This window comes from Nyctibius grandis, chromosome 2 (assembly GCF_013368605.1).
Source record: "Nyctibius grandis isolate bNycGra1 chromosome 2, bNycGra1.pri, whole genome shotgun sequence".
NCBI classification, from domain to species: domain Eukaryota; kingdom Metazoa; phylum Chordata; class Aves; order Nyctibiiformes; family Nyctibiidae; genus Nyctibius; species Nyctibius grandis.
The window spans coordinates 99,624,422-99,646,569 of NC_090659.1; the positions used below are offsets into that span (position 1 = coordinate 99,624,422).

Here is a 22,148-nt window from a genome sequence, read left to right on the forward strand (position 1 = left end):
CTGGTCTAGTGGAAACGTGTCCCTGCCTGTGGCAGGGGGTTGGAACTAGATGATCTTTAAGGTCCCCTCCAACTGAAACCATTCTACGATTCTATGCTATCAAGTCGGGGGAAGGCACGGATCACAACCCATAGTTATGAAACACCTTTTAGTAACTAAACAGTTGTTACTAAGAGAACCAAGCTGTGATCACTACGCAGCACGCGCCGCGCACCGTTTCTCCTCACGCCTCCCCGCCCCACTCCCGCCGAGGGTTCCTCTCGCTCCGCCGCGGACCCTCCCGCTCCCCACCTGTCGCCGCCGGAGCGGCGCCCCCTCGGCACCGCGCCCCCTCGGCACCGCGCCCCCTCGGCACCGCGCCCCCTCGGCACCGCGCCCCCTCGGCACCGCGCCCCCTCGGCACCGCGCCCCCTCGGCACCGCCCCTCCCCACGGGCGCTCGGTGACGCCACAGTTGCGTGCCGGCGGCCCCGCCCGCTGCCGCCTGATCCGGGCGGCGGTGGCGCAGGCGGAGCCGGGGTGCGGCGGAGCTCGGTGAGCGCAGCCGCGGGGTCGGGCCCTCTCGGGGGCTTCTTGCGGAGCCGGGGGGCGCGGCTGCTCTCGGCGAGCTGCGGTGAGACGGCTTGTTCGCCCGGGGCGGGGCGGGCAGGCGGGAGGTCGCGGGGTTTGGCACCGCAGCGCGGCCGCCGCCGCCTGGGCTGCCCCCGGGCGTCCCGCAGCGGAGGTGGCGCTCCGGTCAGCGCGGGGCGGGAGTGGCCGCGTGAGCGGCGGGGAGCCGGGGCATGGGCCTGGGCAGGGCAGGGCCGGCGGGGTGGTGACAGGCGCCCGGGTGGCTCGTGTCCTCTCAGTGCACGGAAGGCTGGGGCCGGCCGGTCGGTGTGGAGCCACGCGCCCCCGCGGTGCGGTCGGGCTGCCTGGGAAGGCGCAGGGAATGCCGCTCCCTGCGCTGCGGGGCGAGCGGGGGCGGAGGTGCCGCCTCGGCAGCGCGAGCTCCGATGGCAGGGAGGGCCGGGGGAGCGGCGGGGAGGGGTGCGGGGGTGTGACTAGGCCAGGCTAAGGTAGCCATGATAATAAATGATTGTTGAGTGTCTCCTCATGGAAAGGTTATTTGTCAAAATACTTTGGGAAACAGCTCCTTGTATTTTGTCGTTTAAACAAGATTCATGTCAGACAGTTTGGGCTTGAGTTGTTTATATATGGAAAAATCTGCTGTCAGTGGTTGGAAACTGGCAGGCACATGGCTAATTAAAAGCTTATTAAATAGCTATCTTAACGTAACCCTAAATTTTCCACCATGACGTTAAAATATTTGGCCACAGAATGGTAGATAGCAACAATGTCTTTGTACTTCAGTGCTGTGAAAAATCTAAGTGCTGGACAGCACAGCTGCACGATGAAGGGATTTATCTGCCCCACTGGGCTTTCACTTTCCTTTTCAGAGAAATGCCAAGTAGGCACTCAAAGCCTAAAAGCTCTGCGGTGAGAGCCTGTGATGGAAATACAGACCAAGGAGTCAGGAAGGAAGTCCATTTATTCGGACAAAAAAAAGGCTTGAGACAGCAGTAGTACAGAGAGGAGGAAAATTAGACATGCTGGCTGGGTGACTGTAGGTGCTGGGATACTGGCCTGAGAAGATGGTGTAGGTTGGAAATGTCAGAAGATCGGAGTTTACTGAAGGCTTCAGTAATTTTAAGAGAATAACAATTACCATCAGATCACTGACTTTGTTGTCTGATCTTTGATATTATCTAGCCTTAGGTGCTTAAAAACTCGCCGTAGGCCACCACTTATTGAAAAATGTAAGGGCTACTTTAAACAAACTAATTTAAATAAACTAAAAGCAAAAAACTAGATTTATCAGCTAGTACCTGGCTTGTATTAGTTTAAATCCTTTATAACTTTTGTTCTAATTCAGTTTGTTCTCTATATTCTTGAAAGTTACTAATACTTTAATTGCTCTTTCCCTACAGAAATAAGGCTTAATTCTGTCTGCATGGTAGTTCTCCTTCATGCTCTTCATCTTTGAAATCAATGGCTGATAGAAAAACAGTTGTCATATAGGAACAGCTCTTGGATGAAGGGGTTTGTTTTAGTTTTGCTTTTTCCTCCCCTACACCCCCCAGGTTTCAAAAACAATGAGTTGGAAAGAGTGTCCTACCTCTGTCAGTCAGGATACTTAATCCTCTTAATAAGCTTTAGGCGTCATGTTTACGGTCTGGCAGTAAGATCCACCATTGAGCTGTATTTTCTTAATATACATTATTTTTTAATGAAGTGGGGTTTGCTGCGTCAGAGGAAGGATGGTCAGCCAGATAGTTGAGATGTTAGCTTACAGTATCAAATTGAACTCAAATTTCCGTGTTGCACTGTAGCCTCCCGTGGTCAAGTCACTTAAAACCACAGAGTGTATCTGTACTGATAAATGAAGAAGTGCCAAGGCGTGAGGTCAAGTACGGGATTAATCTGTGATTATCTACAGTGCCTGTTAGCTCTTTTCTTAGCTCTGTTTTTGGACCAGCTTTCTCCCAGACAAGTTCCTCTAAATCTTACTTAGTCCTAAGTAGTACAGATCTGGGCCAGCCTGTACTGGCCATAGGACCAAAGGTTGGTTTGCGACACTCTCGTATTTAGTAATATACACTTTGCCATTCATTCGAGCTTTAAAACAGAGGAAATAAGACTCTGTATTGTACAGAAATGGATTACAGATAAATATTAAAACATGCGGGACACTTAAATATTATATTAAGGTCATACACTGAAAGTAATAATGACTGAGGATCTTCCTTGCATGTGATCAGATTGCTACTTAAATGTTCTGTTTCAGAGAATATTTCTTCTTGTACTGTGAGGGAGCAAACCAGTTGGCTTATTTACTTTATACCATCCATCATTTTGTATTAATTTTAATAAATTAATAAGAATGAATTAAATTCAGCTCTTCAGGCTGATTTTTAGTTATCTTGTGTTAAACTTAAAATCTACTGTGAATTCTTTCTTCCATTTCCAAGTGCTTTGCCACCAAAATGCATAGTTTGATGGTAACTGTACTGTACCTATACTGCAAACTTGGGGTGTTTCAAGCAATCAGAGAGGAGTTGTAACACTCCCACTCTTCTGCATTGCTGAGCCAGCTTTTGTATCTCTGGCATGCACTAGTGCTGTGTATACGCTGATCGTGCTGACATCTCCATTTTTTTACAGACCCTTTTTTAGTAATAAAGACTGAGCTTTAGCAAGAACAGTTGTGTCGACAGTATGATGAGTGTACAGTAAATAGCAAATAATTTCACTATGAAGTTGAAATGTAGCTATGACTTTAGGATTTTACTTGATGTCTGTTCGTGTTATATACTAACATCACTAGCAAAAGAGTTATTTAAAATCTGTAAAGTATCTTTTCCTTAGCCTCCCCCAGCAAAAACAAATCAACGTGGGGTAAAGTAGACTATGATACTGCAGTTGTGTTCACACAAATTGTGTACTTAAAGCCTTAAGAAGGGACTTGTTACAGAATTGGGTTCACAGACACTAAAAATGTCAAAACACTAAATTTTGCTCATAAAGAAGTAAACTGTGATGTTAGGTTAGACTCTGTCTGTCTTAGTCTTCTAAATATTTTCTGTGTTTTGGAAACCTACAGTGATTTTTAAATCTGAGTTCTTCACTGTTAAATTGTTTTTCACCTTTATACCCTTTTTACAAGGAAAAAATGGATTTTTCCTTAGTAAATACAAGTGTTGACACAAGATGATATGGTTTGGGAGTCCCTAGGGTTTTTTTTGCTAGCAAGTAATTTGACTATGCATATCTTAAATGGTTAATGTCTAGATCATAAAATACATGACATGGTTAAGTATGATCTTTCATGTAAGTATCCAGCTATGTTCACAAACTTTGGTTAGAGTTCTTTCAATTTACTTTCATTATAATTGCTTGCTGTTGTGCTAGTCAGAAGAATGCGTGTAACTTATAAACCTGATGTCCTTGGTGGTTATTAAATATACACTTATTCTTATGCCAGTGTTCTTCAGCTTAAATCAAAGATGTTGAGCCTATTGGCAGCAGGTGACTGCAGTCAACCAGACACATCTCCTCCAGCCCAAGAGTTGTTTTTCTGCTCCATGATGGGGAATGGGCAGCGAGCCTGGTGGCGTGAGTCGCTGGTGACCCACTCCACATGGGCTGCCTTCTCAAGCTGTCACTGTCATGTAAAAAACCAGATGCATTTCAGATTACATGGTACTTCTGTCATGTGACTACAGATGCATCAGTTGCATTAAGTGCTATCTGCATTTTGATCATAAAGGATCTAGGAGTAGAGCACAGCATTCCATTTTTGCCTCTTTAAATCTTTTCATGACCTGCACTACATAGGTTTCTCTGTTTTTATTGGAGTAGAGGAAGAATATTTTCCAGATTTTATATATATATATATTTTTTTTTTTTTACTTTATTGACAGTTAGACTAAAACAAGAAGAGACATTTAAGTAAATTTAAATGTAGGTACTATTTCAGTAGTTTGGATTTCAGTAGCTCTTTTCTTCTTTCCTGCTCTACTTTCTTCTTTTCATCCGGTTTATTTATAGAGACTAATCCAATCTCTTGCCTTTGGTTTGTTGGCTTAGTAAGCCAAACTTACCTCTGTCTAGGGAAAAGAAAAGTAATTGATTAACCAGAAAATTTCAGTAGCCTTCTGCATGCCTCTTCCTGTTCTGGTGCAGCTTTCTTGAATGTGGCTTAGTGTTGTGTGAGGTCTCACCAGTGCTTTGTACAGTGACTCTAATGCTTCTGTATGTGTAATGGAAGTATTTTTCTTTTCACACTTTGGATTTTACTTATCACCATGTCTTCTGCAGCTTGCTGTCATTGTGATTGACAGATGTCTCTAGATGTTTCTTCTTTCTTCCATCCAGCTTACACCACAGTTTCATTATTTTTCTTAAAAAATGCATGCTCTTCCATTTTTAAATAGTGTCACGTTTTTGTTATCCATGATCATTGCTCCTGTTTTTCTGAATTGACAATGCCTCTCAACACTGTCAGCAAAAAACCTCACTGGAATTTTTTTACATTGTGTGTTGTAAACACTATCTTGGTCCAAGTATGATTTGTATTTGCTGCATTTGACCAAGACTGAAAACCTGCGTTCAGTTAAACCAGTGATTTTTATACATTTTAAAGTTCAAATAAACCAATTGGATTCTTTTCTGCTCTTCAGTTGTTGAAATATTATGAGGCTGTTTGAGGAATATATTTCAAAATAGAAATAGAACCTGCAGCCATTTGTACATGCTGGTATTTCAGGTTTTTGTCACCTGGGGAGCAAGGAAGGGAAAACGCCTGTCCTTTCTCACTTATAAACACTGTAAAGGAGATAAGTAATTCCCTGTTTTCATTTTGTAAGGCATAGCTTTAGCTGTTTGAAGTATTTCTTCCCAGTTCTGTGTCTATCATGAAGTCTATCAAGATTTGTTTAAATCTGTCGAGTGCTTTCCCTTAAATAATTTAAATAAAAATGTACTGAGTTTGTAAGTTCAGCCTTTATTTAAATAGACAAAATGTTAACTGAATCTTTTAATACCCTAGAGATCTTTTTGAAAATATTACCAATTTTTTTTTTTTTTTTACTCTGTCATTTGCTACTGATCTTAATACTTTTTAAGATGGAACGTTTAATATCAGGCGTATCCATATTCTTCTGATGCTTAACTTTTAAAAAATACCTGTCTGTGATGTATCTATATGTGATGGTTAGAGAGTTAAATTCCTTGTTGACTTGGAATCATATAGTCTAAATCTGAAGGTTAATAGGAGATAACCATAACATACCAGACACTGCACCAAGCAACTAGATAGCTTTCTGCTAATATAGGGAGTATAGTTATTGTTAGAAACCAATTAGAAGATATTTTATTTTAACGTAAAGTTTGTTTAGCTTCATCTGTGAATGCTCCTACTAATTTATTCTGATTTGCAGTAATGGAACAACTACAGGATCCAGTTACGCAAGAAGATGCAAATATTAAAGCTATTAATGAAGAGTACAGGAAAGCTTTTATTTTTATCAATAAAGGACTGAATACAGATGAACTGGGTCAGAAGGAAGAGGCAAGAAGTTATTATAGGCAAGGACTTGACCACTTGCTCCGAGGAGTTAGCATTCCATCGCAGGGTCCTGCATGTGTAGGGTCCCAGTGGGAGTCTGCCAGGCAAATGCAACAGAAGATGAGGGAGACCCTCCAAAACGTTTATGCTCGACTTGGCATTCTAGAACAAAACACCCCACCTGTACAAGCAAGTCCTGCTGCGATGGATGCCCCTGCTGGGGTGTCCAAGTTGTACCCATCCATTGCTTCCAAAGAAAAGCCAGAAAGACCCCCAGCCCCTAATCCTCTTTTTGTACCAAGTCAGCCACCTGCAGCAGATGGAAGCGTTGCAACTGTGGGCCGGGGGCAAATTCCAGTTTTGAGTCCATCATCTGGAAAACCTCTTTGTCTGCCAAATGAAGCACCTCCTGCCTATACTCCTCAAGCTACCAACGGCCATTTTACTGTGTCTTATGGCACAGACTCTGGGGAGTTTTCTTCTGTAGGTGAGGACTACTACAGTAAGTGTACTCAGCCACCTCCCCTTGAAAACCTGGGAGTGGATGCAGATGAGCTGATCTTGATTCCCCATGGAGTACAAATATTCTTTGTGACTCCTGATGGTCAGGTTAGTGCTCCTTCATATCCTGGATATCTACGCATTGTGAAGTTCTTGGATACAGATAGTGAGGCGGCCCAGAATCGTCCACCTGCATTTCTTCAGGTAATGGGAAAATATTTTTCTCCTTTAATTAAATGTCAAGAACTGTCATAAAATTTTAAAAGGCAGCCTTCTTAAGTTCTTGCTCTTCTGAGCCTAAATCTCTGTGTGATAATATGACTGATATTATAGCTGTTGGAAAAATAGTTTTCTGCAGATACACACTTTTATGACTTTTTCTGCAAAAATCACCTCTGTCTTCCCAAGGTTGTCGAGTGCTGACTGTTCTGGTGAATTCCATTTTCTAAAGGAGTTGTCTTAACATGTCTTTTTGTTTCATAAAATTAACTTCCCTTTCCTCACATAGAGAAGACATGTTGCTTCACCTGTTCTGACACGTCAGTATAAAACAGGGTTGCTCACTACCCATTTCAGTCTCAGCTAGTGATAAGGTATTGCAGTTAGGACAACTGATGATTTGGAATTTGAGAGCCCCTGTTAATCCAGACTCTGAACTACAAATAAAAAAGATCCATTATTTGGATTTTTTCAGTCCATGCTTGCTTCATGTGGTCATGTTCTGTAACGTACATTACATTTCTGGTCTGATTGGATCTCCTTATTACTGCTAAGATTGGCTGTTGGAAGTCTCATCAACAAAGGGGAAACTTGGAGGAACAAACAAAAACCGATTGCTGGTTTTAGGTCTGCTGGTTCATCTCCACCTGTGTTAGCAGTCTTCAACAGTCGGCCAGCGACAGTCACACGTTTTCTTTATAATATCGTATAAACCTGTCCTGAGATCTACAGGAAGTTACAGGCGCTGTGAATCCTGACTTGTTTGGCAGTGCTTTTCATCTGCTTCTACACCTGGGCCTCAAGGCTAGACCTCAGTTAAGAGGCTACCAGCCTGAATTATAGTCCTGTGAAAACTAGTATTTTCTCTATCTTAGACTGTCAGAACTAATCAAGAATGATATTTCCACAGTCATTCTTACTAAACTTTATGGAAAATCAAGTTTGGGGTGCTTATCAGTACGTTCTGCCTGCCTTTCTTTTTAAAAGGATCCTTTAATTCCTTTATATACTCATCTTTTCTAGGTTTGTGACTGGTTGTATCCTCTGATGCCTAACCAGTCTCCTGTTCTGTGCTGCAATACTGGAGTCTACATGTTCCCTGACACGATGTCCCAGGTACCAGGGTCCTACGTGGGAGTAGTGCTGTCTTCAGAACTTCCAGCAGCTGACAGAGAGCTCTTTGAGGATCTCTTAAAACAGCTGTCTGACCTTCGAATCCAGGTAAATTCCTGGGCTGCCTTTTTTAAGCCAATAAGGAAAGGTGGAAATTATCAATACATTCTCCCATTTACATTTAGTTGTGTTAAACTGCAAAGTTCTGTGTCTTGCTTGGTAGGCTCACCAGTGAGAAGTAGATAAAGTACCCAAGATTCAGCAACCTAGTAATGAAACTGTAGGCACTGTGACATGGGAGGACAGAAATTTTAAAATACTAAATTGTAAGCACAGAGAGGAGCTGGAGGCCATTTAGACCATTTTGTATATTTTCTCTATTTTTCCAAAAGTGAACATAGGACCCAAAATGAAATTTTCTGTTCAGAAGAAAGCACATTTTTTCCTCTGTGTGTGCACACATGCACATACTCTTTGTGTAGTTTTGATGATACCATTCTTGGAATATTGTGCCCAAATGTGCTTACAGTTCAAAAATATTAAGCCGCTTCAGAGAAGACCTGTGAAAATAGTGTGTACCTCAAAAATCTGCCTTCAAATGGGATCTCAAAATAGATAAATCTGGTGCCTTATTGCAGTAAGATATTAACAGATAGAGAAAATAGAAAAAAAACCCCGTAGTCTAACAAAGGTGCAATAAGATACAGTGACTGGAAACAAGGTGAAAAATATTACTGTAAGAGCACTGGAGCACCATTTCAGAAGAATGGTAATCAATAACTATGTAAAAGCTCATAGCAAGATTATATCTTTTCGTGAAAGATAGAATCTTGTTGAATCCCCGAGAGTTGAATGCAGTGATGATGAAGGACCAGTTTGCAGCATGCCGTGTGGGCAGAGTTCTGTTATGTTATTAATCCTGTTGAGTTCAGCAGGGAATTTCACTAACACAGGAGGCCACTAATTTTTACTTCAAAAGGAAAACTACTACAGAATTATGTGATGTTTCAGTGCAGAACTCACTGGATAAAATTCTGTACCCCTTCCTGCGTAGAAGTAGTTCAAATTGGTATCTCATTGGTTACTTGTTCTCCTAAAATTCCATGTTTTTGTTAATGTTCCTTGATACGATATCACAGGTGCCAGGATCCCATGAGAAAGTAGGGTTATCTTCAGAGCTCCCAGCAACTGAGAGAGCGCATTTTGAAGATAAATTTAAAGAGATGTCTGGCCACAAAGTCCAGGTAAATTCAGGACAGTGATTCAAAAATTTTATAGTAAAAAAAAAAAAAAAAAAAAAAGTCACCGAAATACACGTTAGAACTGCTGAGATTCCAGACTCAATTGACATCAGCAATGTATGCTGTGCCCTGTAGGATTTTTTTGTTTGTGTTTTTGTTAAGAGCTGATTCAGTTACTGCAGGCTACCACATTTTGCAGATCAGCAGATTTCTGGAGGTTTAAAAACTATGATGTAGCACAAATATTTCAAAGCCTAGTCTGATGGCCATTTAATGTGTCTGTTTTGTATAATACTCGTGAGGATCTAATTAACAACTATATTTAATGTAGTTATAGTACTGAGTCACCTGTCTTATTAGAGAATCCATTTCTGCTCCATAGTATAGTCCATAGTAGTCTCGACTGTTTTTCTACATAGTGACCCAAACTGTGATATAACTAAACTATATCTGGAACATAGTTTGTTTTTTTTAATTGTGTTTTTTTGTTTGTTTGTTTAGCTATAGCTGTGTAGTAACGTTATTTCTCCTGCCCAGCCCCCAAAGTGTTTTGGTCACATGCTAAAGATGGTATGGTACATGTCAGTGATACATTCTTAACCTTCTAGGTAGCAACCTTCTAAGTCTTAATCTACTCTTTTCTGTTAATGTTGGTTCATTTTGTTTTGTTTTACTGCAATAGTCATCTTTGTGCAATACCCTGCTTTTATTCCCAGTAAATATTTCAGGGGAATCCAAGAATTCCATGCAATATCAAATATTATTCTCTGTTGTGTATTCTATTCTGCTGATAGGTTTCATCTACGAATGCTTTCATTTAGACTCTTCTAGACTAAACAAAAAGGTTTTTTCTTTCTATCCATCATTAACTAGCAGTGTTTTCAATCATTGAAATGTTGGGGTTTTTTTTACTTTTACATTGGAAAAGTCCTAAAAATAGAATCTTAACAAAAACCTAAATCCGTTACAATTTTTTTACTTTCTGTAATGAAAGTTTAATTATACATTCTCTGTGAACTGTGTAAAGTGATGTTATACTTTTTGGAAACACTAACCAGACTATGGTGGTGGTTGCTATGTTTGAGTGATTAACATCTGCTCCAGAATCTCTAGTGTTTGGCATGAAATCACACCGAACCTATCTACCCAACTTTAAATGGGGAGCAGTATCACACACAGCTTGATGTGTTCCTTGGCTGTGCCAGTCTGCAAAAGCATCGACAGCACATAGAATGAATAATCGCCTTTATTTTTGAATTTAGGAGGAAAGGATGAGGAGCAAAACCACCAGAACAGCTGCATTCTTTTAATGCAGCTGGATTCTCTGACCAAAGACTGCAGTTCCCATACTGCATAACAACAGAGTTGACCTCCCTGTGAGAAGATAAAAATGATAGATGGACAAGTCTCTTGTCTTTTTTGCTAGTTAACTTGTACTGTAAGTTTTCCCTACTTAGCTGCTTGACTGTATGGCTGTGTTCGCAAGCAAGTCTTTTCATTGTAACTGGATGAAGAAAATGTACAGAAAATGCTGAGCTGTCTGATAAGCTTTTTCGAATGTGTAGCATTTCTGTGCAAAAGTAATTGAATCACAAATTTCCCTTGAGTTTCTGTACGCTTACCCAAGGTATACATAACATTAGGATTATTTGGTAATGAATCTATATGATCTAAACCAGAAATCCTGTTGATACATTGTGAAGTCGACTGTGAGATGTTTCCTTTCACTTGTTAGCCTTCAGAAGCCTCTAGTGATGCAGTTAACTTGCCTCAGACTGTACGTATCCAACCACAACCTGAAGGAGCGGAAGATCAGAAAGAGTTGCCAGAATGGAGTGAGAAAGTTGCCCATGGAATCTTGTCAGGTACTGTTGTAATCAGGGGACTGTGTTGAATATAAACCTCTGTAACATTTAAACAGTATTTTCTCCTAAATGCATGTGTGCTGGTAGAAGCTGAGCGGTTAGAAGTAGTTGTTCAGCAGTTCCAGTTGTAATCATCTAAAGGATACTTTGGTGGGCTCTATAAAAACAGGGCAGAATTTAAATCCATTGCCAGCAGTCTTCCTCATTGCAAATGAGTTAGGCTTGTCATTTGACTGTGTGTTGGTATCACCCCCTGTGACTCAAACCACTGTGATAGAACAACTTTAGTCCTGTATAAACAGTTACATTAAAGCAGGCATCTATTGTGATTTCTGCAAATAAACATTTTTTTCCTCTGAGAACCTCTGGAATATACTAATGACCACCAGCTGATTGTAACATGAATCTGCTAGGAGGGCTAGAGGGCCAGGTTGTACACTTTCAGAATGTTAATAGCATTGAGATGTGCAATTCTATCACTTCTGACCCAGCTGGGGCTTGGATATATATTAAAAAACTGAGTATCTGTATTAAGCTGACCTTTGGATAAGGGCTGGCTGTAGAATTGAAAAAAATGTGGGTGGTGTAGGAGCAGAAATCACTACAGGAATTCACGGTGGCCCATTCAGGGAAGAGTATAACTGCAGACTATGTAATCAGGAATGTTTCTGAAGTCAGTGTTGTAGAGGTAGAGGAGGGAAAGCTGTAGGAATCAGTGTCTATAAAATTGTACATTCTAAGAAATGCAATTTTTGCTTTGAAGGTGCATCTTGGGTAAGCTGGGGCCTAATAAAAGGAGCAGAATATACTGGTAAAGCTATCCACAAAGGAGCTTCTAAACTGCGAGAACACATTCAGCCAGAAGAAAAACCTCTGGAAGTCAACCCAGCTGTAGCAAAGGGGCTTCATGTAGCAAAACAGGCTACTGGAGGGGCTGTGAAAGTCAGCCAGTTCTTAGGTAAAAATTTCCATCTCATGGTATATTACATTTTTGCCTTAATAATTATTCCGTAAAATGAGAGCTGTTTCTCTAGCCAATGAACTTGAGGAAGGACTGACCTGATGAAATCCAGTGATCAGTAGTTTGTGCCTAGTTATCTTCTGCAAGAGACGTGCTTTAGGACTAATATTTGTTATATGGCCTTGGGGCATCTTTTCCTTTCCTAAAAGAATGGTCTGTACAATCTTAAGTTTGGCATGTTTTTCTAAGTTTTAGACAGTTAATTCAAAATGGTGTCTCTCTTCTTAATTTGATAACCATGTACTTTAAAAGCTGTACTGTCACTGGTTACTAACATACATATTGTACCACTAGAGAGTGTGTGTGTGTGCATGTTTTTAAATGTGCACACCCAAAACAAGTGTATTGGACTATGTATAAACTTCCAGACAGAAATGGCTTGGTGTTCAGAGGTGCTTGGTTAACCCTATCAGCCCTCAGTAACTTCATTCTGTTATTTATTTGCATTAATGTTTATATTTAGTGTCTAGTGAGTCATCCAAGTATAAAAGCAAATTATGCTGAATGTTATAAAAATACTTTGAAGAGCTGGAATGATTGTAAGAAAAACTTCTCCAGAAGACCAGTCAGGAAAGGAACGCAGTTTGTTCCCTGTCTGCAAGTCGGGCATAACAAAGCAATGGAAACAGTTAAGAGTGTGTGACGTATATGTATTTCTTTTCAAGTGTTTTTTAGCCATAAGACCAACCTTACTTGTTTCTTAGGAATTGAAGCTATGCAGAATCTGAAAAATAAGGTTGCTTCTCTATCAGTTGGGTACTTAAACGTGGATTAAAGTCTGTCTTTCAAATAAACATACTTAAATAGAAGCAACACTTAAGACTTCAGTGAAGCTTATTTTTACTTAAAGAAAGATGTTCTATGTTTTTACTAAATAATCTTCATACTATTGTTTTACGGTAGTTGAAGGAGTGTGTTCTATAGCAAGCCTTGTCGGAAAGGAGCTGGCTCCACACGTGAAGAAGCATGGCAGCAAATTAGTTCCAGAATCTCTTAAGAAAGATAAAAATGGCAAATCCACTTTTGACGGTGCTCTGGTGGTAGCAGCAAGTGGAGTTCAAGGTAATAAAAATCCCTTATACTTTTTTAATTGCATACTTTTCAATGCTATGAACTCAAACTGTTCATTTTTACAGGGTTTGCAACAGTGTGGCAAGGTTTAGAAAGTGCAGCAAAGTCCATTGCTAAAAGTGTTTCAACTGAGACTGTAAAAACTGTCAAACACAAGTAAGTTACGCTTTTATCGGTTTCATCTTCTACAACATATTGTTAGCGTGTTTGAATACCGGCAAAAAAAGCTTATGAAAGTGCAGGGAACCTAACTGAAATACCTGCTTTGCTCTAATTATGCAGCACATGATAAGCTGCTAAGTGCACAGTAATGAGCATCTTCTGTAAGTAAAAATATGAAATGAGTAAATGATTGTGGTAGGTATTTTTTTAGCTCTCTTCTAGAAGTATTACAGCTTCAGGCTATGTTACAAATGATCTTCAGATTTGTATCTTTGTTCTATGCTTATAATGGCATTATAAAATTACTGGTTTAAACCTCTCAGCTCTGATCCTGAATTTACATAAACTTAGCTAAATTTGAAGAAAAATGGAAGAACTACGACTATCAGCAGGTCTGACTAAAGCGAGGAGGTACAAAAAAGAAAATTGCGTAAGGAAATCTAAGGCATAAATATAAATAATAGGATAGCCCTGATTTGCAAAATACAGATGTTCTCAGAAAAAGATAATGGGGGAAGAGGATAGTAACATTTGGGATTAAGAGATGTTACTAAGGTGATGGAAAGAACAAAGTTGAGTGCATGTACTGGAAGATGCTGTGGAGAATAAGGGAATGTAACAAAATAACTAAAATGTAAGAAATGCACCCCTCAAAAAAAGTGCAATAGGTATAACAGAAAGGAAGATTAAGCAAAAGCATGTAGGTTAAATGGAATCGGTGATAAGTGTAGCAAAAGAGATGTTAAAAAGAATTTCTGTGCACACAGGCTGCTAGCAGAAGGTGACAAGGTAAACATCAGCATAGAGTATTAAGTGGGTTGGCATGCAGGGTTGTGTTGTGATGCATTTCAAATAGGAGGCTGGATAGTGCCGTTCTAGTCAGTGGTGCTTTATTGCTAATGTTTGTTTTCAGTAGGAATGTCAGGGGGTATTGTACTGGTACTCTTTTCACATAAATTCACATTAATGTTTTTGTTCTAGATATAAAAATAGGAAATATGGAGATCAGCAGCCAACAGCCACTAAGAGTGAAAAACAATAAGTAATCAAATGTTGCTGTTAATTACAATACAATTGAAAATATTTGATATTTGATCTTTAGAATCTATCTATATAAATGTATCAAAATTCTACATAATATCTCTTTTGGAAGCTGGTTCCTGTTTCAGTGACAAAGATTTCCGATGCTCAAAATACTTCAGTAAATGAGCTAAATTCCACTTAACGGAAACAGAGCTAAAGGAGCATCATCACAGTGTCTCTACTTCAACAAAAAACTCAGCTAAAACTTAGCTGCAATACCTTTGTGGATGGAATTATAAGGAGATGCTTATGGCATGTGTATCTTGGTCAGAATTGGGAGAAAGCATAGCCTGACTTTTTTATTAAAAAAAAAAAAAAAAAAGGAAGTTACAAATTATTCAGTTGAGACAGGCAGACTGAAAAATCAATTATCAAATATTAAGAAATTGTTAGTCTAACTGTATTGGATAAGCTGCAGTCTCACTTTAAATGAGGTTACCTATTTTACTGATGTTATCTAAAACTGGCTTATGATATTCCTGAGGTGAAAACAACTAATCAAATTGACAAATACTGCACTTTTGCTGTGAGATTAATTCTGTGATCTGCAAATCAGCTGTTGGTGATTCAAGGCTGTTACTTTATCAGAGAATTAAAAACAAAACAAAAAAGCACTAATTCTTTTTATTCAGTTTCATCTTGGTTCCAGCCGTTGTGCCGTGGCTGCTGTACTGATAATGCAGTAGATTTTTGGATTCTTTGATATTCTGTGCTTCTATCTGGCCTTATTTTGAGGTCCTCAAAGAGGAAAAAGTAACTCTGCTAACTGCTGGGATTCTGATGCTGCCAGAAATACTTCCCTTTGGCCTGGTTTGCCTGATGACAGTGCTCTCTGGGGAAATGTCTGGCTGCCCGGAAGAGTTGGAGCTACTGCTCTCAGTATACTCTTGTCCTCCTTCAGTACGCCCTCTGTACTGGTGTAGATGCGTACCTTTCTTCACACTTGAGTAATTAATGTGAGACTGCTGACTTGCCCCCTAAAGCATAACGAAGCTGGACCCACAGCCCAGTGGAGAGACTAGAGTTCTCTCTTGGTAATTTTCAACAAATCCTCAAGATAGCTTTGAGCCTTTTGGGGTTCTGTGTAACTTTTCTTCCTCCTTCCCCTCCACCCCAGGTTACTTCAGATAAGTTTTCACTGCAGAATGGATTTTTTTTTTTTTGTAGGGACCTTGCAACCTCCAACATAGGAGCGTAGCTGTGTCAGCATTTCTTTGTACCCAGGAGACCTGTTAAAATGTCTGGGTTAATTTGCTTGAGCACAGTGGTGTACTGCCTCAGTGAGTCTGCTTTGGGGACTTTGAACTAACATGCCAGGATATTGCTGTTACACCAGACATAGTATCATATCATGCCATGTAGACACAGGCAAAAGTGATATAGGACAAGTACTAACCAAGCACTATTCTGGCAGTGGTGGTACCAACTGAGAAAAAATATGCCTGAGGCAATTCTGGTCCCTTTTTCTCTAACAGATGAGAAGGCAGGACAGTGTTTGCCCTCTGTCCTTCTCAGTGCTACCACCCATATTACAGACTGAGAAGGTTTAGCAGCTGCAAGGGTCTAGCTGTGAGGACTTAAGTGGGCGAATAGAGGGTACTAGGAGTTTTACCTAAGAATTTAGGTGAAAAAGTACTTAGGGGTTATTACAAACAACTTATCCCTACCCCCTCCCTGCCCCTTACGGTTCTATAGAACCATAGCCTTCTACTCCTCCCCTCAAAACTAGAGGGGAAGGAGGGAGGAAGACAGGAAGGTTTTTTCAGGAAAAAAGGCAGAAGCATATTGGTATCTTCCAAGAATAATCCATCTGATAGAGGAGCATCCCTCACTCAAATGGCTTGGTAATTTCTAATTTCATTCTTTAGACATTCAGGCTGTGTGTTTATTATTTGTTCTTGGTAATGCTTAAATTTTTACTTTCAGAAGAATTCTAGTGAAGAGAACAATACTAAGTATACTTATCTACAAAACTGCTATCTTTCTTAAGGTATGGAGATGATGCTGGCCATGCTACAGACAACGCTATGAATTCTGCAATCAATGTTGGTGTGACAGCATTTAACATTGACAATATTGGTATCAAAGCTGTTGTAAAGAGAACTGCAAAGGAAACCAGCCATGCTGTGTTAGATGAATATAAAGTATTGGATAGTGAGAAGAAGGATAAAAAATGAAAGCAATGAAATACTTCTCAAAGCCTTACATTAGAGATGAACCTTCCTATTTAGAAGTAACTACATTGCTAATCTGCGATTTAACGCAAATCACACTGTACTTTTCAAGCAACTGTTACTTAATTCGACATGAAAACGTAAAACGTAGGGAGGGCATTCCTAGAAGAAAAAATGAAAGTTGTTTTAACTCCTTGTTCTGTATTGAACAAGGGTTTTAAACAGCTGGATCAGGGCTTTAGACAACTGGAAGGGTTTACAGTTCATAGACTTGCCTCTGTATAAGCACTTTTTCAGAATATAATATAGAGTAGTAGATTAATATAGAAATACTATTGTGAATATTTTTGTAATGCTTTATATTTGTAAAGAAGGTGGTGAAACAGAACAAAAAGGATTACTAATTCTGGAATGAATAGGACTACTAGTTTTGTTTTTTAACTGTCCTTAAGAGTTAGTTTTACTAAACCAGCCTTGTCTTACTTAATATGCACTAAAATAAGCTTTGTGTTTCATTGTTTTGTAGAGAATTTCCATTTTCAGCTACCAAACAGCTAATCTTATCCAAAGTTCATGTTAGAAGAAATGAAAGATGAACCTCAGGTAACAAGGTAGTTATTCCCTTTAAAACTATTTTTTCCCATCCAGCATATAAGCAAACCAAAGATATCAAGCATTTCTTCTGAAAGAGGGTATTTACAACTCTAGAAAAATGTATTCTGCAGTTGATTCCATAAGGAATAGACAAAGATTCTTTGAAATTGAGATTTTTATGTAGAGATGTTAAGTATGTTTTTGCATAAATTACAGTATTTTTCTGTAAAAACATTCTATAGAGGACACTGGGACCTTCTATGCATTCTGTACTTTTTAGCCAATCCAGAAAGATTCAGAGTATATATCATGGCCTCCTAATGGAAGACAATATGTATTTGCTTCAACAAGTAGTTCTAGCAGTCAGCATCTTTATTCCATTAAATTCGTAGTTGCACAAGTTAAGCCTTTAAAGGGTATGAAGACAAGCCCTTTTAATGAAGACATGTGTGTGGAATAGAATAGACACTACTGTGTGGGATTTTCATCCTGTTCCTAGTGCAGTGTGAAGTAACTCCGTACGTAGAACCCTTGAGATCCTTTCACACTGCTACTTATTTAACAGTTCATTGTTAAGTTTAAAGCTGCTGCACATTCTAATATTGGCTTGACCTGCAGCAAACAGAACACTATCAATTTACAACTTATCTCCATTTCATGTAAATGGAGAAAAAAAACCTATAAATGGTTGTTAGCAAATTATATGTGCATCAGATTGGAAAAATACAGTAACAACTGATAGGCGCACATTTTGTGGTAGCTACTGTAGGTGTTTACTTAGGGTGAGAAATGTGAAACAAAGGATCTAACCACTTGAAGTGTAACTTTGATTTATGGAAATAAAGATGAAATTAAAATTGGTTAATCTGTGCTTGGCCTATTTATGATGTGAAGCTGCTTTATGGATCAGTGAATGGAAAGACTAGGACTTCTGAAGTAATAAAAGAACAGTATTGGAGTATGTCTGCGACAGAAACAAGCTCATCAATTACAGCTTAAAATATTTCAAACTAAAAAGGTCCATCAAAAGTACACTACAACAATTTCTGTTACTACAGTCTGTCACTTGCCAGCAAGTGTAACCAGTTTAAGGCTACTAAAGACTTCACACTAGCAAAAGCATGTTTGTTGTTATGAACTGCATTTACAATAGGGATGTATGTATTTGTCTTGTCCTTCTCCCTCCTGTTTTGGTCTTGCATATAGCTCATGCCCTTTAGTTTTATCTATAAACCATCAGAACAACAAATTGTATTAAAACAACAGTTAAACAACAGTTAAAATCAAAGTGTTACAGTCTTCAAGAGACCAACTTGTCGCATACTGGGGACAAAAAGATTTACATGCCATCGGTGTCAGGCAAGTATTGTTGTGCTGTTCAACTCGCTGTTGTTCTCTTCACATGTACTCAGTCTTTCAAATTTGTCTCAAGGTAGATTAAAGCTATTTTGTTTTAATAATGCCTACCTCATTTTACAGTTTTTAATGTGATACATCCATGATCTTCCCTTTCACATTGTTCCAAAGTTCAGTTAATTCTCACTGCTGAAAGTATTATGCTGTTGAACTTACCCTGCTTCAACTGTCACTACTTGGGCCCTGGGCAGCAAATCCATACGCTTCTCCCCAGTTCCTCTAACATGTACAACAGCCTTCACACACTTACTGCCTTATCTCTGCTCTCCCTTTTATACACTATACACACTAAGCTCCCTAAGCCTCATCCTTTAGGTTCATTTTCTGTTCCAAGCTTGGTTTTGTTTCTCCTTTGAACACTGAATGTCTTTCGATGTATGTCAGTCCTAGAAGTAGTCTTACTAATGCTGTTTACTGAGTGAATGCTACCTGATTTCCTAATGCATTGCTATTTCCAAATTAATTTATTCAAAGTCTTTTCTGCTACAATATTGGTCTCAAGTCTTGTCTTCAGAAGATTATTTTTAGTGATCTCTTAAGTCATTCTAAGCTACTGCCGTCTCTGGCATCTTCATCATTCCGTAGGTATAAACCACTGTTCTTGCTTCAAATCTAAACCTGTGCATTTGAATGGATTCCTCTAGATTCCAAGGGTGGGTTGGTTGGTTGTTTTGTTTAATGATGATTTAAAAACACTTTGGGAATAGCCTATTTCTTAATGGTCCTTGACAAACTAAATCTGTAATCATTTAAAAAGAATTGGTAAAACTATCTTCCAGCAAAACTACCTTTCACCAAAACATGCTGACCAGCTAGTTATTCAGATCACCATAGAATGGTGTAGGTTGGAAGAGACCCTACAGAGATCTGTACTTTACCCTCCTCCTTAAAACAGGTCCAGTTGGAGCAGAGTACTCCATGCCAGTTCTGCTCATGTTTTGATTATCTCCAAGGATGGAGACTTTACAACCTCTCTGGGCAAACTTTGCCAGGTTTGACTCTGGTAAAGGTAAATATTTCTCCTTTACACTGGGCTAAAATTTTTCATAAGCATTTGGGTGCATTGCTGCTTATCTTTCCATAGTGCACACCGGAGAAGAGTCTGGCTTCTCTGTCTTCTCTACACCCTTCTCGTATGCAGCAGCACTAAGATCTTATGCCTTCTCTTCTCTACGTGTACCAGCACCTGACCAGCTTGGCAGCCTTTAGGATTTGTTTGTGAGCCCAAAGCTACGCATTCCAGCACGTGGTCCCACAACGTGCTGAATGGAGGGAAAGCATCACCTCCCTCAACCTCCTGGCTACAGTCTTGCTAATGCAGCCCAGGAGGCTGTTGGCCGCTTTTGCCGCAAGGTGCGTTGCTGGCTCACGGTCAGCTTGTTCACTAGGGTCCCCATGTCTTTTCATGTGAAGTTGCATTCTAGTTACCACCCCCAGCCTGTACTGATGTGTGGGCTTTTCCCATCCCAAAATGTCAGATTTTGCATTTGCTTTTCGTTGAATTTCATTAGGTTCCTTTCAGCAGCCTGTTTCTTCAGGCTGTACACCCCGCTCTCAATGGCAGCCCTGCCCTCCTCAATTCATCATCATCAGCCATGGTCTAGTTGACATGGTGGTGTCAGGGCAATGGTTGGACTTGATGATCACAGAGGTCTCTTCCAACCTGATTGACTCTGTGTGATTCTGTGTGATCATTGGCAAACTTGCTGAGAGTGTGCTCAGTCCTCCAGGTTGTTAGTAAAGAATTAAGGGTATTGGCTCAGGTATTGATCCGAGAGTCAAGCACTCATACTGCTGATCACCGCACTTTAAGCCTCATGGCCCAGCCAATTTTCCAGTGACCTTATTTCACAGAATCACAGAATCACAGAATGTTAGGGATTGGAAGGGACCTCGAAAGATCATCTAGTCCAATCCCCCTGCCGGGGCAGGATTGCCTAGACCATATCACACAGGAACGCGTCCAGGCGCGTTTTGAATGTCTCCAGAGAAGGAGACTCCACAACCTCTCTGGGCAGCCTGTTCCAGTGTTCAGTCACCCTTACAGTAAAGAAGTTTTTCCTCAAATTTAAGTGGAACCTCCTGTGCTCCAGCTTGCACCCATTGCCCCTTGTCCTGTCAAGGGATGTCACTGAGAAGAGCCTGGCTCCATCCTCTTGACACTTGCCCTTTACATATTTATAAACATTAATGAGGTCACCCCTCAGTCTCCTCTTCTCTAAGCTAAAGAGACCCAGCTCCCTCAGCCTCTCCTCATAAGGGAGATGTTCCACTCCCTTAATCATCTTCGTGGCTCTGCGCTGGACTCTCTCTAGCAGTTCCCTGTCCTTCTTGAACTGAGGGGCCCAGAACTGGACACAATACTCCAGATGCGGCCTCACCAGGGCAGAGTAGAGGGGGAGGAGAACCTCTCTTGACCTGCTGACCACACCCCTTCTAATCCACCCCAGGATGCCATTGGCCTTCTTGGCCACAAGGGCACACTGCTGGCTCATGGTCATCCTGTTGTCCACTAGGACCCCCAGTTCCCTTTCCCCTACGCTGCTCTCCAACAGCTCTGTCCCCAACTTGTACTGGTACATGGGGTTGTTCTTGCCCAGATGCAGGACTCTACACTTGCCCTTGTTATATTTCATTAAATTTCTCCCCGCCCAACTCTCCAGCCTGTCCAGGTCTCTCTGAATGGCTGCGCAGCCTTCCGGCATCTCAGCCACTCCTCCCAGTTTTGTGTCATCAGCGAACTTGCTGACAGCGCACTCTAATCCCTCATCCAAGTCATTAATGAATATATTGAATAGTACTGGTCCCAGAACTGACCCTTGCGGAACTCCTCTAGACACAGGCCTCCAACTGGACTCTGTCCCGCTGACCACTACTCTCTGGCTTCTTTCCTAATTTCCCCGTTATTCAATCTATAACTCATCAATTTGCCTATAAAGGTGCTATGGGAGACTATCAAAGTCCTTGGTAAAGTCAAAATATACAACATTCACCAGTTTTCCCTTATCCATGCAGTCAGTCATCATACCCTAGTTACTGGTGCTACAGAAATAACTACTTCTTTGTAAAAATTAATTTATGTCTTAATCCAAATGTTTGTCTTCAGCAACTGGTCTACCTTGCTTTTAAGCAACTCTAGCTGTTGATTGCCTTCACATAATCTGAAGATACGTATTTAAATATAAAATTCTGTTTTCAAACCACATTGTGTTGTGACCAAGTTTCCTTACTTTTCTTACTAAAATTTTTAGTCTCAAAAAGAACATTAAAACACTTAAAACAGCTAAAGTATATTTATAGGTATCGATATATTTAATATTAACTGATTTATTTGGAATAAAGAAATGGAGGAAAGCTCTTATGTGTTGCAAGTGTCACTATGTTATTGCCATGTTTGTTAAAAATATTGATGGTTTAAAGTTTTACCCACTCACACAAGACCTCAGTCCACAAGACACTTCTGCTCTTCTCCCACTCCAGTTCCCAAACAATCTGGCGAAGCACAGAGACCTGCTGTCCTGTGTCAACCCAACCAGTGTGGTATGTGGTCTGGGCTCATCCTCGCGTGCACTGTGACCTA

The 22,148-nt window shown here is 40.3% G+C and overlaps 1 protein-coding gene across 5 annotated transcripts; it reads left to right on the plus strand.

Annotated features, from left to right (window-relative positions):
* Nucleotides 1-492: 492 nt before the first annotated feature.
* On the plus strand, nucleotides 493-18,575 carry SPART (spartin). Of its 5 annotated transcripts, XM_068423604.1 has the most exons (10): nucleotides 496-612; nucleotides 5,981-6,813; nucleotides 7,852-8,049; nucleotides 9,081-9,185; nucleotides 10,918-11,047; nucleotides 11,811-12,005; nucleotides 12,972-13,130; nucleotides 13,205-13,295; nucleotides 14,283-14,343; nucleotides 16,375-16,431. In XM_068423604.1, the coding sequence occupies exons 2-9, from the start codon at nucleotides 5,983-5,985 to the stop codon at nucleotides 14,341-14,343; spliced, it is 1,770 nt and encodes a 589-aa protein (XP_068279705.1). In that variant the 5' UTR covers nucleotides 496-612; nucleotides 5,981-5,982; the 3' UTR covers nucleotides 16,375-16,431. The 5 variants fall into 5 exon arrangements, with proteins under 5 accessions (XP_068279680.1, XP_068279705.1, XP_068279672.1 ...); XM_068423579.1 differs by lacking the exon at nucleotides 14,283-14,343 and having other exon boundaries at nucleotides 493-533; nucleotides 16,375-18,575; XM_068423571.1 differs by lacking the exon at nucleotides 14,283-14,343 and having other exon boundaries at nucleotides 16,375-18,575.
* Nucleotides 18,576-22,148: the final 3,573 nt, after the last annotated feature.

What these genes read in the sequence shown, in the direction of transcription:
- SPART (XM_068423579.1), top strand. Translation starts at nt 5,983, where the DNA reads ATGGAACAACTACAGGATCCAGTTACGCAAGAAGATGCAAATATTAAA. An exon ending in TGTCTGGCCACAAAGTCCAG is followed by an intron (nt 9,186 to 10,917) that starts GTAAATTCAGGA and finishes TTCACTTGTTAG; the next exon opens with CCTTCAGAAGCCTCTAGTGA. An exon ending in GTAAAAACTGTCAAACACAA is followed by an intron (nt 13,296 to 16,374) that starts GTAAGTTACGCT and finishes ATCTTTCTTAAG; the next exon opens with GTATGGAGATGATGCTGGCC.